We start from the raw sequence: 18871 nt of genomic DNA, 5'->3' as shown, positions 1-18871 counted from the left end.
ACTGTTTTGGTCTGTTTATATAAACTCAATCTGTGTAACAAAAGTAATTATTTAATGGATACATAAATATTCACATATAGCTTTAACATATGTGTAAATATTCTAATTATTTTCACGTTTAAACGTGTATGAAATTCTTGGAATGTCTAAGGGTATTTATAAAGCCGCACCCCCCAATATTACCTTAATACGCGATTAAGTATTTAACCAATTATGTATTGACCGGTGGGCTTTGTTTGATAAAAGCTCTCATAAGACCATTAATAATTTTTAAAAAAATTAAAATATCCCAATAAATATATTCTAAAGAAAAAACCAATAAATAGGCTTAATATTGTAGGAGCCTAGTACAGGAATAATTTCATTCTGGACAGGCAGGTAGGTGAAAAAACGGCGAAGCTTTTGGTTTGTCAGACTTCCAATGAGACTTGTTACGCATGCGCAGTGTGGTTGGGCGATACATTTGAGCTCACCTTGAATATTAATTCAAACTGAGAAGTACGGACTTCCATGACTAGCGACAATATTGGAGTAGGACCAGAACAAGCATTTATTATAAACAACTTTTTATTGAACACGTTTTAAAAACGTGTGTTTAGTCACGGTTTTATTGGTTAGCATGTTTCCGTCTTCTAACAGGGTGAAACTGAACCGACTCGCCCTAAAAGACGTCGTTGGTCTCAAACTAGCTCCACGGAGGCGAAAAACCCCGAAGGCAGCCATTCGCATATCACCCGACTCCTCAAAACAACGTCAAAATGTACTTTCAAAGCCTTTGTCAGTGGAAGAGACCGCCTCTGTCTCTGGGGACCGAAAAGAATCGAACCAAACTGTCCCAGAACCAAAGAGCTTGGAGAAACAAAACGATACTCTCAAGGATAACTTTAAAGGAAAACTGAAGGGGAACTACGATGTTGCACAGAAAGCCAAGTGGAGAAATGACCTTCAGTCGTGCACAGGGGACAGCATGAAGAGTAAACGGAGCGGGCCAAACACTAAAGGCAAGTATGACGAGAGAAAACCCAACAGTAGAAACGAGACCACGGTCTGCAGGGTTAGGTTGATGTGGTGCGTTTGCGCCGACTCGGACAGCCGAGCGCAGTTGTGCTGAAGTCGCCCACCATCTGAAAACAACCAAAATGCCCTCTCCTGTAAAACTGGCTGTTTGTAAGGCAACGGGAGAACAGGATTTGGGTAATTTTTTCATTCATGAAGGGCACAGTTTCACCGCAAGGGGGGATAGAGACGTGTTTGGTAGCATTGAAGGCAGGGATGGACAGGGTTCGGGGAAGGCCGAGGCCGCGGAAGGCAATCCGGGCTCCGCTGCTGCTGTCGGGGGACAAATGTCTGCAGGAACACCGTCAGAACCGAGCAGTCTAGCAAGTAAGGAGAACCGTAGGTCTAGCGTTAGCTAGCTCCATTGAGGTGTTTTTATTGAAATGCACAACCCATCTAACTTTTTATCAGGCAGTTTATAGATTTAACCAGCTGTTTATGCATGCTTTTATGTAACGTGTGATATGCTAATGCTAACAGAGGGGCAAAACTTTCAATATTTTCAACCGTACAGTATCAAATATTAGAAGATGCCATGCAGGAGGCGATTGTACTAAACGTCAAGGATCATGTAAAAATATGTCTCTAAATAAAACCTGATAAACACGATGATCGTGGCAGTCAAGACGTTTTATGACCGGGAAGCTGCCATGTTCTACTATCACATCCGCTTCCTGTTGGGAGAGATTTCGATTTGAAAACTTAAGCGGAACAGTTAGTTTGCTAAATATTTGTTCTCTCTGAGTTTTTAGAGTGAAATTAATTCTTATAATTCCTCTTGAACACGTTCCTTACTGCTCCCATTGAAAAACATTACAGGATTTGCCATGTAGTGCTTTTGAGCTGCAGTAGGAAAGTTACCCAGTTCTGGTCAGACGTTTACATCCACCCATTGTTAGCATGAGTTTAAAATGAATTTATTTTGGCGCTTGTATTTTGTGTCCCTTAACAATTGCAAACATCGTAGGTTCTGCCATTAGGTTAGCTGGATACTTGACCACTTTTCTTCTGAGAAGCAGTAATAGAATTAAATTGGTTGTTTCTTTAGCACAGTCGCTACATTCATTCAGTCCATACATTTTTAAGAGGTTTGAGTTCAGGACTTGAGATTTGCAAAACCTTGTTTGATTATCATTTGGTATCATTGTCCAGTTGAAATCCCCAAATGTGGTACGTTTAGCTTCTGATTTGAGCGGAAGTTGAAAGAAATTGATAGTTTTCCTCTTTGATTATTCAACCTTCTTTATGCAATTCATCGTTACCACAGCTGGAGCGATAGCCCTACTATTGCCACAATGCCTGACTTTCAGTAAAGTGTACCTTAGGTTTGAAAACCTCACCTTCTTTTGTCAAATAAGTTTCGTCCAGAAGACCCGAGGCTTTTCTGTGTGATTGAAGTGTGTAAAAAAAAAAAAAAGATATTTTTTTAATTTCCAGTTTATTCATGATCCCATTGTCTAAATATTTCATGTTAGTATTTTACATAATGGGGCAAAAAAGTGTAGAGAATTATGAAACTTGTGGTTAAAATAGCAAAAAGAAAAAGAGAAAAAAATTAACTAAACTTCTTAGTTATTAAAAGTGTCTTGGTGTTCATATAATTACTGCCTTTCTCATTGGCTTTATTTGATATCTTTCACTTTCAGAATTTGTTCAGGATACACTTGTGAACCCATCTGAACTTGCTGGTTCAGAAGGGTACTTAAGAAGATCAGTTGGAGCCTCCCTCTGCATTGCGTGCGGGGAATGTAAATACATTTCCCCCCGGCAGAGGACCTTGGGTAAGCAAAAGCCTAAAAACTCTACCCCGGATTCCGGGCCGTCTCCCGCTATGGTTAAGGTCTACGGCGGGAAAAGAGCCGTTGAGACGGTGGAGAAGATCGTCGTGTGGATTAATGAGTACCCCAAAGTAACACTTTGCGACATTGCAGCAACGTACGATATATGCAGTCATAATTGCGGTTACATTTTACCAGATGATCTCAAGAACAAGAAGATGCATTGCTTCAAGCGGGACATGAGGGCTGGATTTCGAATTTGGCCCAGTTGTATAGGGCATAACAGTGAGCAAGGTGGTGAGGCTAAAAATAGCACCAGCAGTCCCAGTGTGCAGAGTGGAAACAGCATCTGTCAGGCTGAAAGTCTGACAGAACAACACAAACACCCGCAAGAAGGCACAGCATCAGAGTTCTCAAAGACGCCTTCAAAGCATTTCTACAATGGCTGGACGGATGTAGACACCACTACTCCTGCTTCTCTCTTAAAAAGCAAACACACAGAAGAAGACGAGATCAGGACTTGTGTGTTGGATCAATATCAGCTGGTTGATGCTGGACTTGGATCTGACCCGATTGCTTTGGAGATTCACAGAGTCAAAAGAATGAAGCTTGGGGACGGAGTTGAGTGCAGCAGAGTTTGTAGCACGGCCTCGAAAGAAAACGTAGTAATCAGTGGACCTGATCAGAATATTTTCAGTCCTACTGAATATAATGTATTTCAAATATCACCAGTGCTGTTCAGTGAGAATGATGAGGTGAACGTGGACGTACCAGAGTTTTTCACTTGCCAGAGAGTAAGGCCTTATTTTAGGGAACTACGTAGTTCGTGTGCGCGAACTTACAAGTCCTGGCCTTTTCCAAATAGTCAGCCGAGGTGTAAAGTTGGTGCTTCTGCCACAGCCTGTTCAGAGACGGGTTCATCCCAAAGTAGCCCCATTGACTCTGTGACAAAGAATTCAAACCTGCCTAGTTCATCCACAGGAGAAAACCACAACATGACAAACCTGAGGACAGCGCAACAATCTGTGCAGTTTGGAAAATCTGTAGCCCATCTTCATTGTCGTTCCGTTCCATCTTCAGGCCCAGGTCAGCTTGGTATGGAGCCAGACGTTGGAGCTGGATCAACTTTTCTGTTGAACCGCCTTGAAACAAACGGCTCCACCTCGACTACTACCACCCACTCAGTGCTCAGTCTTTGTGACTGGGAAGAATCCTCTGCTTTGTCTAATTTATCAGAACCATCATCAAGCGGCCTTTCTGCCACAATGTTTTCTCCGCTCCCTTCAACGTTCCTATCAAGGAAAATCCAAAACAATGCGGGGAAAACGGTTGAGGAACCCCAACTCTCCTCATTCGGTCCTGTATCCTTTGCACTTCCAAACAACTCCTGCCAGAGTCTTGTATCCTCCATCGACTTCAGTTGTGACCAGAACAACAACGACGAATGTCTCCCAATGAAGAGCCCACCCAGGCTGGAACCATACGACGCAAGTCCGTTCAAGCCAAAACATTTGTGCAACGTCCCCAGACAAAACTATGTGGACTTTGACGCCGATGGGTTTCTGCTTCCCCCAGAGCTCTCCCCCATCACCTCTCCATATAGGCACATTTTAGGGTGTACCTCATTCGAAAACCTGGAAAGATTGGAAGATAAGGAGGAGGTTATGAACAAAGATGAAACACCAACAGATTTTTACCTGGCACAAGTGGCCAATGGCAACACCGAGACCTCCAGTATTTCTTCTGAACACTCCAGCAAAGAAATGGAAGGCGCTACAAGTCCCAGTACTCCGACTGACATCACCGCTTTCAAATTGTTGTCTTCTCCCAGCAACACTGAAGTGGATGGCGATGAGGGTGTAAAGGAAACTTTAGATGACTCTGAGAAAAACGTTGAGGATGGTAAAAGAAGTTTCAAGCAAGGTCCCTTTGGTCCTAAAGTACAGGCAACGGTTGGTTCGAATGTCCCAACCGAAGGCAGCTCGTCTCCCAGCAGCTTCTGTGAGGAACACACAGAGGAAGAAGACGAAGAAGAGCAATGCTCTTCTACAGAAGAGGAATTGAGCTCTTCCAACACGGAAGACGACCAAAGAGAAGCAGAGGGGACCAAAGAACAGGAGTCTGACGTTTTGGACGAGTTCACAGCTTATGAACAGGATATCTTGCTCGTCGATGTTGTGAAGGAGGATCCGGAACTGTTTGAAAATCTGCCAGAGAAGAGCCTGCTGAACCTGGGCCCCATCAGGGACACCGCGGCTCCTAAAAAGAAACCAATCCCGCCAATAAAGCTTTCATCCAAGACCACTAAGTCATCATCAGTGTTTGATCAAAAGTAAGGACTCCTGTGTTTCTACATCATATAGGCTACAAGTGGTTTCTCCCTGTACTAAATGAAAGGTATTTGTGTTGCAGAGTGACACCAGTTACAGTCGATTTTCATGATGACTGTACTGAAATTGCAGGTAGGAATTCTGGATGCGTTTTATGTTGTTTTATGTGGGCATTTTTGAATGTTTTTCTATTCTATTTCATGGACAAACTAATATGTTACAGAGGAGATGGAAAGCAGACCATGGAGACCTCGGTGTAGCAACATGACTACCAAAAATCAAAATCCATACGCTCAAAGCGAACATCTGGTAACGTACCTGGAGGGAGTCCTCTTGCTCTTTATTGCGTCTCATACAGAGCTCCTTATTTCTCTGGAGTTTTTAATTTTGAGCATTTTATTGAAAAACATCAGAAAGGTTTGAGAACGCGCCCTAGTGGATAAATGTTCTCCATGTGGGCAGAGATAAAGGACATAATGCTTTACATCAGTATAAAGTTACACCTTATCATTGATTTATCATGCAGATTTCACTACGAAGAGTTGTTTAATCAATTTAAACTGAATTGAAGTTGATCACTGCTGTTCAGTTTTTTGGTCAAAATTTCTCGGTATTAAATGAACGTAATATTACCGATTTTGTGGCTTTTAAAACGTATTTACTCTCCTTTAATTTTATTTCCTAACATTTTGTCACATTGTAACCACAGACGATGCATTTTATTGTTGATTGAATGCGGCAGATCAAAACAGAGCATAACTGAAGTTAGCTCTGTTTTTAATATTTTATATTTATTCCTACGGGTTAATAATTTGTCTCGACCAGCTTTGAAGACCCAGTGACAAACATTTTTTCCAATTTTCCTTACAAAATAACTAAATTACTGTCAGATTGAGTGAAGAGCATTTATTTATTTATTTATTTTTGCAGTGCCTGACTGTTTTTTGTTTTTATTTATGTTTATCCTCCATCCATCTTCCCATCGATTTTAACCTGCGTCCCTGTTTAAGAAAAGTGCACCACTACATGATTTACCACCATCTTAAATTTTTTTGGCATACATACACTACACACCAATTTCTAATTAGAAAGTGTGTCAAACTTTTGGTCTGTACTGTACTCTATATTTGTTTATGCTAGAATACATAATTAACGTTTTGGTTTCATCCAACCACACCACCTTCTTCCACGTCTGCCATGTTTTTTTCTGACTAACTTCACGCAGGATTTCATGTGGCTTCCATCTTGCTGCTCTTCTAGAAAAGTCTGATTTGTGATGTGAAAATGATTGTTGGCATAGGTTTGGATTGGCACAGCTATCGCATAAAATTCCTAGAAAAAGAAAAAAATCCATTGAGGTTTTTGACGTTTTAATGTGACAAAATGTGACACATTTAAATATATACGAGTACTTTGTCACTGTAGAAGGTTATCTATGTTGCATGTTTTCAACCAGGGACGATCTGACAGAAACAGCATTAAAATGGATGGATCCCTGGAAAGGTATTCCTTCACACAATTCACATGCTGAACTCTTTCAACACAGATAAATTAGTGTTAATCTCATCTCTGTGTGTTTGTTCAGTAATTTTGGTCGTCTCATCCATCCACATGTGACCTCAAGACTAGGTAAGTGGGAATAAGAAGATCAAATGTGATCTTTCTTTTTTCACTGATGACTTTTTATTTGTTTATTTAAAGTATTTAAATGTGTGTGTGTGTTAATTTGAGTTGCTAATAGAAAGGTCAGGTCCAGGTTTGCCGATAGTGAACTCCTCACATCTGGCTCTTCTGCTCCTTCCGCAGGACGGTGTATAAAAGCCCCGGCTAACCTGACAGATTTAAGGCGTCAGAAATCAAATGAAGTGAGTATTTCTGTATTGGAAAAAAAATAGCTGCTTTAACTTTATTTTTAACACTTAAATAAGTGAATTCTACAACAGTGTATTTCTTTATTTGGTTTAAAATGATCCATCTAACAAAACACAATTTGATCTTATATGAATTAGCACATTTTCATTTTTATGCTTCAAACCTAATGGCTTTTGGATAATATGCGTTAAAAAAACAAAACAAGCAAAAGCAGCAAACAATAGTGCAACTCATTCAGCTAACTAAATGACTGTTTTGCTGTTTCTTGTGATGGACTCCTCTGTGTAATGGAGCAAATCTTCTAATCCTCAGTACTGCAGACAGTACTTCAGTGAATCGCTGTCCTGTGGCTTCAAAATGTGTCGCTTCCAGCATCTACCGGCGGAGGGGGACGAGAAGGTACGCCCGGCGAAACGCGTTCGTTCTCAGCTCAGACGCTTTGTACCAAAGCAGGAATCCACTGGATCTCTCTAGAGACCGTTTATCACTTCATCTGAGAAAGAATCCATCATATGTTTACCATAAAAAAAATTATTTCCATGCTTAAAGGCTGCTAGGTTTGCATCCCTGTTTAGATGTTTGTTGATCACAAGAGGTATATCACCCTCTGCTGTGCTGTTGGTGTCGTTGCACATTTTCAGAGACTGTGAATGATTCCTTTTTTTTTCTCGCTCTCTCTTTCTAGTTCTGTGTTGACATGGTGACGAAGTTTGCCAAAAATCCAGCGTGCCTCCAGAAAGCTGGTCAGTATCCTTCCAATGCAAGTTTTCGCTTTGCCTCAAACAGCTGTTCAAGTGCTGTGCAAAAGGATTTCCTTTTTTCCAGGAAGCCCCTAAATAAAAGAAGACCAAGAAGATGCAGTGAATAATTGAGTCTGATACTCCTAAATAAAATCCAGAGCACCAAATTGTCTTCACAAGACATCTTATGGGTCTACTTCTGTGTAGCTTAATCTCAGTAAAAGCAACAGAGGTTTATTAAAAAAGAATTGGTGAACAAACAGAATCATGAAGATCAAATGTTTCAGCAGACAGGTCAGAGTGAATGGCATCATTAAGTTAGAAAAACAACACAATTGTTTTGAGATTGAACGTCTCACATTGTCATGTTCAACTGATCGCCAGAAAATTTTAAGTTTTTGTGGGTTTTTTTTTTTTTTTTTTTTTTTTTTGCATAACTGTAAACCTAGTAGCTGCAGAGAAGCTTCACATATCAGCAAATTTGGGCTGTATGGAATAAAAAGCAGGAAAATCAATGTCAGTATACTGTAGGTGATGTATGAGACACAGCTGAACCTTTTCACCTGGATACAAAACACTTTAATGTCACCTAAATGCATCATTTCCATTATGTTTCGGGATGCTTTTTTTATATTCTTTTTCCAGAAACGACTGACAATCGGGTCAAAGTTGATTTGACCGTTTGGCATTAAATAAAAAGAGGCCTGCTCAAAGAAATCTTTCAGGATGTTTTCACACTTGCTAGTTCCAGTAGACTCTGTTTGATCGGGAAACAAAATTGCGACATTTCGTACGTTTTCAGTTGGTGTGGTTCACTGTCACATCACACTATGACAAATTAACTAAATGGTTTGAAAAACCTGTTCACCTCCTCACCAGTGATGGCGCTGTACCAAGAACCACTGAAGAAAAAAACAGCATGAAAACCTCTGAAGAAGAAACAGTGCGCCTTCCTTCTTCGCAAAATGTAAACAAAGATGTAGTGGCGGCAAATTTTAGTGATTGCAAAATTATTTTTTTTCTGTTTCTGGTAAAAGATCACAAGTCATTTATGTCACTACCACTAAACTCACATTTGTTTTGGTTATACTTACCCAGAATGCCCTGCATCATAGTCCGCTTCCTGCTCTTGAGGGAGTCTCTGGTCCCCTTGGTGTTCACATACGTATTCGAACCGCGCCAGAGTTCCCTTCAGTCGAACAGAGACTTCGTTTTTTAGGCGGACAGGATGTCCTTTTTTTTTTTTTTTTTTTGTGCACATCAGAATTCGATTGCAGGTTCACACCTACCCAGACTTTTTAGATTTTATTTGTAAAGCATTCTGAAAGCAGTGTTTTGGTTTTCAACTGCTTTCTTAAGATCTATCAGAGAAAATCTCAATTAAAATACACTGAAATTTATGTTTATAATGAGACAAAAAAAAAAAAAACACTGCAATGTTCAGTGGAGTTCAGAAGCATGTATTTTTTTTTCCACCTGCCCCCTGCAGGCGCTGTGTTTACCGGGTACTACCAGAACAGCCCACCGGGGGCGTATTTCTCCATGCCGGCCCTCCTCACGCTCCTCTGGGCTCTGCTGAAAGCCGGCATGATGTCCAACGTCTTCTCAGTCCTCCGCGTCAGCTTGGCCCACAACATAGTGGTCAGTGCAGCAGTCACGTATGTAACATAATCCAGCGTGTTGCCTAGGAGACGGGGGCGGGGACATTGCGTGATTTAACCCTCTCCTGTCCTCCTCCAGCCGGGCCACGAGTTCCTGCTGGCTCTCTTTAACTACGTGAGGGACAAGGATCTCATGAGCTTCGTGCCCGAACTGATGCAGCTCACATTCAAGGTGTCTCAGTTCGTTCATCCTCGGGTTTGCTGTCGAGTCTTTTTTTTTGGTTTTGTTTTTGTTTTGTTTTTTATGTGGATGGGGGAAATTTCTGTTGTTGTTTTGTTTGACAACAGATGGCCGGCGTCGGTTTGGAGCTGAGCTTGGACTGCATAGACAACGTCAAACACAGCCCCATGTTTCAGCAGGCGGCTCATCACAACTCGCACCTCGCTTTGGGTGGAAACCACAAGTTGGTAACACTTTGGGTTTTACTCCTGATTTTAGCTCCTAATCGTTTCTATAGTAACGTAAAAACTTGTGATTTAACTCGTTTAGCTCGTCTGCCTGCACGCAGAGTCCTGAGTATCTGAATTTAGTTCATGGGATTGTTGAAATAGAGGTTAGTTCTGTTTGATTTTTGGGTTATCCCTAAGGATTACACTGTTTCTTATTATATTTATTCTTATCATCCATTTTGTCAGCTTTGTGCCAAGCAGGAAGACTGGAAACGGATGGGAGAGGTGTACAGGTCCATCTGCCAGTCCAGCCAACACCCAAACCAGGTGGAGCGCATCAGCGGTCGCATTGCTATAGCGCTTCTGTCTGAGAGCAAAGACAAGGTCTTGCTGCCTTACGCTGCTTTCGCTGAGACAGGTGAACTTTCTCATTAATGTGTTAAGTACTTGGTACTCTTCCTTTTTATTTTTGAATGCACAGTTTTTTTTTTTTTTCTGTCATCATAGAAAATTTTCCTTCTGCTTCACTACCTTCAACTCCGTTACAAATCTGCTCAGAACTTTGTCGCTATTCCGCTGTTACGTCTGGCTCAAGGTCATAACAAAAACGGGAGACCATGCAGTGGTTGAAGTGCTTAACAAAGAATATTTATTAACAAAAACAACAATGGATTGTGAATGTCGGTATCAGTGGTGTAATGCAAATGCTTGGATGTGGTGTATGAGTGCATATGGAAGTGTTGAAGTGCAAAAACAAAGACAAACTCAAATGTGCAGAAGGAGGGGAGCTGAGGCCTGGCACCAAAACACAACAAGTGGCAGAGTGGACGCCGAAGGCGACCCAGAAGGTGGAGACGGCCAGGTTTAAATGATCTGTGCTCCAAATGAACAAATCAGCAGCACCTGTAAAGGGGAGGAGCACAAAGACCGACAACAAGGCACCTGACTCAGCCCATAAGGCCCAGGGCCGTAACACCCCCACCCTTAAGAAAAGGGCCCCAAAGGGGAACCTTTAATAACTCAAAACAAATATTAATTTAAAAATGTTTGGGCTGGTAGTACATTACCAAAATTTTGAGTTCAGGATGACAGCCGTCACATCGTCAGCCTCCATGTCCCACAGCCATAAGTCGCTGTGCCCATCATGTTGGTTACTGGTTATGAAGACTGGTAAAGAATAGTGCAGCAGCTGAAACAGGACATGTTCTTACCGCTTCAACACCCTCAAGAGGAAAAAACCACTACTGAACACAAACCTGACACACAAGTGACCTACCACAGGTTCACAGCCAAATCAAAAATGGATTCACCCAGTTACCACTCGCCAAAGCAATAACCAGCAATCCAACCAGATCTGAACTGGTATTACCCAACACAAAAGGTCACAGCAACAAGTGGTCCACTACCACAAAACATTGCTACACAAGTCAGGTAAGCAAACGTGACCGACAATATGGAGATTGATACCCACATCACCCTTAGCATGGTCCAGCACCATACTCAAAGTTACTGCTGTCTCACAGCCAGCAACACCAAAAGAGTGTCAAACCAAAGTGAGCAGACATCTCCACAACACCAAAAGGTCACGTCACTGCTTAACCAAGTGTTCAGGATTCTCCTCATCACAAATGACCAAACAAAACGAGAGCCACACCCACAACAATCCCAGCATGGTCCACTACCACACTCTTAAAGGATTCTAACAAAACGTGGGCCAACTCCTCCACCAGAACAGTCATTTCACAACCAGACTCGAAGCACAGTTTTTCCTTCCACTGAACTAGTCCGTTTGCTGCCCACCAGACAAACTACTGACACGAGATGAGTTTAGACAAGGCCTACACACACCAGCCTCAAACAAATTTAAAATTTCTAAAAGTGACGATCACATTCCTATGTGACACAAGTGATCATCATAATGCTCTGCCATCATTAGAATTACTCTTAATCTACAAGACATTATTTAACCATTAAAAGCCTCAAGTTTATAACGACGGACAAGTGACAATTTAATGCACAATAAAAGCTCAAAACGACGACCCGCAGTGTGTCCCCGCTAACTGCCTAGCGAAGAAACTTCCAAACTCATCCCTAGTCTTCGGGAGGCGTAGCGATGGGTTTTTATGCATTTAAAAACCAGTGGAACGATAAGGGCAATCAGCAGGCTGTCACCCCCTCGAAACCACGGAATGCTCCCGAGCCGATGAAGGGAAAGGGGATAGGGAAGCTCTACCCGCCGTACCTCCACACTAGGAAACAATGCGATGAAACCCCTGTTGGGAAACGCCGCCAAAACCTGCAAGGGGACACCCGCCCAAAATCGTTTCACTAGTGCATATTAAAAACTTGACACTTACCTATATCGCTAAAAATCACAGCCACGGAACAAGCATCCCGCTCCAAAAATTACAAACAAAGCACTGCATGCTAAACGAACCACCTGCATATCCCCCAAGAGCGCACAAGTCCAAATAAGGACAATTACGTCACGGGCTTCCACCGTCACCAAGTAAAAGCACAGAAATGGCGTCTCAGCGTGACGCTAACGAGCTAAAAAGCCAACGCAAAACAAGCGCTCAAACATCATAATTAAGTCAAAGGACAAGACAAAAGTCAAACTTACCGAACCAAACACAACTCACAACAGTTTGAACGAGCCCCCAATTGTTAGGCCCAGGGCCGTAACACCGCTAAAGTAGCAAAAACAAAATTTAGCAATTTGTGGTGTTTCTATTGGATAAGAATCTCAATTAAAATCACATGTGAATAAGTTTCTTCACACGATAAGTTATGAAAAAAAAAACAACTTAATACTGCAACTACTTCCTGTTGTCGTCTTCTTCGTGGTTTGTGCCAGTGGCAACATCCGGTTGTTGATCATGTGTTTCCATTGCAGTTTTGAAAAATAAACCAATTGCAATACAGCCAGAAAACCACCTCATCCTATTGGCAAAACTTTTTTTTTCTTTTTTCCGAAATTGGCATGTTTCCCTTTCACAAACTTATTTTCAAAATCCCAAATTGCTTAGTTATATGGTCAATGGAAACGCAGCTCCAGTTGGATAATGGATATAATCCCAACATTTGTTGCAGAAAATGGATACATTTTCTAGGCACCGTAATGATTGCAATTCTTTCTTTTTTTTAATTAGTGCGCCAAAACGAAAGCAAGGAGAATCTGGTGAAGACTTTTGTGGGCAGAATCGGAGTGTCTTTGATGTTGAGATACCACAAAAATCGCCACTGGATTAAGGTAACGAGCCGCTCCGTTTCCCTCCTGCGTTTCTCCGGCTTTCTTTCGTTCGGTTAACGATGTCCACATATGCAGGGCCGCAGAGTGGTGGAGGTGATGTCCGCCTTAAAAGTCGACTACACAACACTGAAGAGCTTATTTGGGAACGAGGACGGAGCATCGCGCTGCTGCCTGATCACTGTGGCAACGGAGCTCTTCCTCCTGAGTGGGAGTGTGGAGGGAGCGCTAAACACACTCCGAGGTAACGCTGCCTGACCGGACTCTCATCAGATCTCAGACAGTTGTAGCTTAAGGTGCCTCTCTATGGCAAATCAGCTTAGAGTTGGCTAAATATAAAAAGAAAAGTAGGTTAGCACTGGGGGTGCAACTTCAGTAATCGATTCTGCTGATGATTAATCGATTAATTGGATACAAACATGAGCACATTTGGCATATTTTTATTTAACCACATAAACTTTTTTACACAATACTAGAAACACATTAAAAGGTGGGGAAAAAAATATACAAAAATAAACATTGTATTGCCTAAAGTACAAAAACACAGCATGTTTTTTACTTTACACTCAATCATTTGAGTGAATTGAGTATAAGTAATTAATTGTTCCAGTGAACAATTAATTAATTGATTACAAAATTAGGTGAAGATTATTTCAATAATCACTTGATGGCGAATAATTGTTTCTGGCTTAGAACTGATTAAAAAAAAGATGTCGGAAACCATTTTGGGTCGGAAACCCAAAATGTTGAAAGATCCATATTGGACCAAAAAAAGACCAAAATCTGTCTGGAGCCGCAAAAAATTAAAAGCCTTGTATAAGGCTTATAATAAAGGCAAAACAGGCTTTAAGTGTTTATATTAGCCTATTATCAAAACGACTAACTGTATACATAATTAGCATTCCTGATTAAATGTTTATTTACCCTGCAGTGCGTCCTGGAAGGAATGACTCACCACGTGACTCTGTTGTACGATGGTGCTTTAAGTTTACCTTCCGTTTCAATATTAATGTTTTATGTTTTGTTGCATTGATAAAATTAAAGAAATACAATAAAAAAATCTGATTTTTGATGTCCTTTTTATTATGAAGATCGACAGGGAAAGGGTCATTTTGTTTCCTTTTGGAACTTGGAAAATCTGCCCCCAAATGCAGTTTGCATAACAACAAACCCTCCTTGTAAATAATCACGTTAAGTGTGGGATCAAACCAACAACCAAACGGAATCTGCCCCTTATCTGGGCAACAAGCGGAGTGCAACAAAACCCAACCTGCATATAATATAAAGCAGTTGTCTTTTGAAGAGATAAAGTATTAAATTAATACAGTTTAAGTTTGATTTCTGTGCAAATGCCAAGCAAGTCAGTGCAACTGTAAAACATAGCAGCATCTTCTTCTCTTTTGACACAACCATCCTGGGACCTGAAGATGTTACACACAATAATATCACTAAGTATATATACTGACAAAATTCACAAATAATTTTAAAACAAACAACAACTTTGTGACTAAATATATGTGCCTATGGCAGGATTGTGTGTTTAATGTGACTTCTGTTTACGGACATCACTGGGCAGCTTCTCAACATCGGCCTTGTAAGATGTAACTTTAATCTTGACGTGGCGGCTAATGCAGCGCCTTCCCTGGAAATGTCTTTACACATTTCCGTATTTTTCGGACTATAAGCCACTGCTTTTCCCCTTCGCTTTGAACCATGCGGCTTACAGCCCGGTGCGGCTTTTATATGTACGTTACAGGTTTCTTTCGTTTGTTTTTTTTATTGTAGGTGTGGCTTACAGTAAGGTGCGCTCTACAGTCTTTTTGTTATTTGACAACTTCTCGCTACAGAGCAAACATTCAGGTAATCCTTCCGCATTGGCAATGAATGCAAATGATTCGGTCCAAGAATTGTAGAATCTCTCCTCGGCTATTTTTTCTCTTTGCTCTCTGTGGCTCACCACCACACAAACCGTCGATGTGTTTACAACAGCCACCTGCCCCAGCTGGAAGAGACGTCACAGGCTATACCGCAAATCTTCGTAGACAGAAATGTTGAAATTTAATATTTATTCTGCACATTTTTATAGCATTGGAAAGCGTTAAGAATAATTGTGTCATATTAATAATATGAATATAATATAAAATAATATCTTTGCCACCCCCATCTTTTTCCATTTTCAAACATTTTTGAAAAAGCTCCAGAGAGCCACTAGGGAGGCGCTAAAGTGCCGCGGGTTGCCGATCCCAACAAAAAGGGGTCTAGCATAGTAATGGAAAGTTTACAAAAACAGACTGTAAAGCAAAGTCTTTTCAAGAGTTTAGGTGACTCCAGAACCAGAGACTTGGCTGAGTCGTACCTGGAGAAAAAGGACTACATTGTTGTAACAAGAGTTCCCATTTTGAATTAAATAACTGACATACATGAAACCTTTTTATGACATTCTAATTTGAGATGTTCTTGTAGTTATGTTTGGGAATTCGTCCCTGCAGAACACAACTGGTTCATGAGTTCGGGTTTGTGGCCATGCGAGCCCACTGATCTGGAGGCCAGGACTAATCTGCTGAGGCGTCTGGCTGGGAAAACCTCTCACCGGGACACCTTGGAGGTCCTCTGTAATCTGCCAGGAGTTAAGGAACCAAGCGGTGTGTGTGTGCGTGTGCGTGTGTGTGTGAGCGTTTTTTAAAATTTCCTAGTCTCTGGATTTGATCTTGCTGATGTTTTCAGACATTTCCTTCCCCCTCCTACCTCCAGACCTTATAGACATCTCCAGGTACAGTCCTCTGTTTACGTCTCACCTTCAAGTGTGTGTGGAGAGGCAGATTCTACCTGTAGCGTCAGACCTGCTGGACTTCATGCTGAGTAAACAGCTGGCTGTCGATCACTCACTGCTGCAGACGCTGCTCGAGAAACTGGGCAGGCAAAACTTGTGGCTGCGGGCGCGGGAAGTCTTCAAACGTAAATATCACTGGATTAGTGTCCCGTAAAAACCTCCTCATTAGCTGTTTAAAACCTCAGAGTGTCCGTGTTAATCCCCCAGATTCCCTGAGTGCGGGCTACTACCCTGACGTATCGGCTGCCCCTGGTTTGATGGCGCTGGTCGTACCCTGTCAGCTCGGCGAGGTGGAGCTCGCTCTCGCCTTGGAGATGTTTGTTTCCTTCAATGCGTCAGCCATTCTTCCTCTTCCAGACACCGCCACTTCTTCCCTGAGCATCACTCTAAAAAGGTACATCGATGTTTTAAGAAGGTGCTTGATCGGCCAAAAAAACTGCAATTGGCGCGCCGCTAAAAATCGAATACTTTGAAGTTTTTCTTAATTGGAGTTGACAAAATGTGAAAGAGTTTTATTTTTAAATGCCATGCTCTGCATGGCCTCTCTTGCAGGACTCAAACCTGCGAGGGGGACTACATCTCGGCAGGTAACCGGCTTCTCTCCGCAGCTTGTCTTCCCCAGCCCAAACTCACTGTCCGCTACACAGCGGTCAACTCCTCCCAGGAGCAGCTGTTCAGGCTGGACGTTCCCTCCGCGCGCCGCTGGCTCCGCCACAATCACTTGTGGGCCAGCGAGATGTGGACGCAACGACCCAGAAGTGTCAACCCCAACTGACGTCGGTAACTATTGTGACGTCTTCTTGCGTCCGTGAATTCTCCGAGAAACATCAATGAAATCAGGTAGAACAGCGTGTTTCTGTTCTAGTTCTACATTTCTTTTCTTCTTTACACGCGTGGCAACTCAGTCGCAGGAAATCACAACCAAAGACTGATGCCAGTTGATCAAACTTTTTATGTTCATGTTTATTTAAAGCTCTTTATTTTCCTGAGGTAGTTTTGTTGGCTTTCACTCAGAGTTTTAAGGGAGTAACTTAGAATTTATTTCTTGCAGGGAACAATCGCATGTAATTTTTTGTGGGGGGGGGAGGGTGGAGTGGGTGTTACAGTGTTATCTGTATATAAAATAATTAAATATGTATTTATATGACCACATTATGTTGCTGTATTGTTTGTTACAATCAAAACTGTTGCTTGTTCAGGACCTGTAATTTACGATTTCTTTGAATTAAGTTTTTTATTAAAAGTTTACTTCTTTGTGTGGGTGTGTGTATTTATAGTGGTGCTGTCAAGCGATAATGTAGTCACGTTAATCACACTGACTAGCGCTATAATTAATCATGCTTAAATATGCAAGATTGAACTGTAAAATTGTTTAAAAATGTTTCATTCTCTGAAACATTTCAGGTTTTCATATTCAGGAATATTTAAAAGGAGTAATTTGTTTCAAACGTAATTTTAGAGACGTTAACCATAAACTGGTGGCGCTTCGGCGGAAGGATACTTCACCGTTACAATAAGCAGGCTATGCTACTTTGGTTGTATCCAAACGTGAATCGCGGTTTCTTTTAGTTTTTATTTTTTTTAAATAATTTTTAGCAATAGTGTACTGTGACAGTAATCTGAAGGAGGGAAGAGATGCGGCAGAGGAAACGAGGACGACGACCACGTCGATGTTTGTGTAGCTAGCGCTAACCGCGGTGTTTTATTTATTATTTATTTATTTATTTTCATTATTATTTATTTTAAAAGATAATTTTGCGGCTTTTCAGTTCATCAGTTTGACTCTCCTGGCTCATCTTTTGACTCGTTTTTGCGGTTCTGCATTGTTGAACGTAGTACAACCGCGTAACGCGCTGCTGTTAACTTAAAAAAAAAAAAGTAACCCTCCGCGGGAGAGAGTCTTGGGCCATAATAGGTAATGCGTTTGATGTGCATTTTGTGATATTGACGTAGCATTTTACAGAATGGCATGCGTTAACGTTGACAGCCCTAATTTCTAGAAAACATTTTTCACATGAAATGATCAAAATGGATAATCCTAACCTTGCTGACCTGAATATAGCTCCGCTTGTTAAAGTTGAACTGTTGGGTCTTGACCTCTGTTAATGACGCAGGATGTGAGGTATGTCTGAGGAAAATATGCTCAGCAGTTCTCCTGAAAGTAGGTTTGAACCCAGTGTCAGACTGAAAAGCCACATGTCAGACTTTACACGCCTAGGCACGTTAAAGGTCATAACCGAAGAGGTGAGGCTTGGTGGGTACATTTGTCCAGAGAAAGTCTGGCTTAAGTTTACAGAATTGCATCTGAACAAGGCATGAACTCTAAAGATAAAAATGTAACTTCTTCTTTTTTTATGTATAAAGAAGATTGTTACTTTGAAAACAAACATCACGTCAACACAAGCATCGTTTAACAACATGGTAGTGGAAGAGGGATGGTTTGTCATCACTCCCTCTGTAAACCAGGACTCCTCTGTACATCACGTTGCATCTGAATGTCTAAACATGGACCGACTTGTGATAACTCATCTAAAGTTTTGACCTCAGCCTGACTGAAATGCTTGGGGGAAAAAAACAGAAGCTGTTTTGAAAGAATGCCATCAGCGTCAAACTAATAAAGACGAGTGGGTCAAAATTCCTTCCCCGTGACCTCACAGGTGAGTTCACACCAGAGACTATTTGTGTTTTTAAGTTCCACAAGTAAACAAATCCTGTGGTGCGTTTAGCTTTTGACAATACGACAAGATGTATTGTTTTGTTTTGATAAAGATGGAGTTCCTCATATTTTTATTAAACTGAAACAGAATTTACCCTTTCAGGTGTAAAAGTTTGAGTTGAACTATGGTGCCTTGCCAAAGCATTGATACCTTTTGTCACTTTATGAGCACAAAACTTCAATGGTTTCTTTAAAACGGATCAAAACAATTTTCTTCACGGTGTATTCAGCGCCTATGATATTTCGAT

At 41.4% G+C, this 18871-nt stretch overlaps 1 protein-coding gene across 2 annotated transcripts; it reads left to right on the top strand.

The window, feature by feature from the left end:
- Positions 1 to 436: 436 nt before the first annotated feature.
- On the top strand, positions 437 to 17102 carry topaz1 (testis and ovary specific TOPAZ 1). Of its 2 annotated transcripts, none has more exons than XM_044139101.1 (20): positions 437 to 1001; positions 2703 to 5166; positions 5247 to 5296; positions 5388 to 5473; positions 6621 to 6667; positions 6750 to 6793; positions 6971 to 7029; positions 7349 to 7435; positions 7722 to 7779; positions 9266 to 9417; positions 9517 to 9609; positions 9726 to 9841; positions 9928 to 9991; positions 10074 to 10245; positions 12980 to 13080; positions 13156 to 13321; positions 15567 to 15719; positions 15829 to 16032; positions 16115 to 16301; positions 16460 to 17102. In XM_044139101.1, exons 1-20 carry the CDS (start codon positions 620 to 622, stop codon positions 16680 to 16682), a joined length of 4908 nt encoding a protein of 1635 aa, XP_043995036.1. In that variant the 5' UTR covers positions 437 to 619; the 3' UTR covers positions 16683 to 17102. The 2 variants fall into 2 exon arrangements, with proteins under 2 accessions (XP_043995036.1, XP_043995037.1); XM_044139102.1 differs by lacking the exon at positions 437 to 1001 and adding an exon at positions 1092 to 1383.
- The last annotated feature ends 1769 nt before the right edge of the window (positions 17103 to 18871 follow it).

The sequence above is a fragment of the Gambusia affinis genome, linkage group LG14 (assembly GCF_019740435.1).
Source record: "Gambusia affinis linkage group LG14, SWU_Gaff_1.0, whole genome shotgun sequence".
NCBI classification, from domain to species: Eukaryota; Metazoa; Chordata; class Actinopteri; order Cyprinodontiformes; family Poeciliidae; genus Gambusia; species Gambusia affinis.
This window is presented reverse-complemented; position numbering and strand designations above follow the sequence as displayed.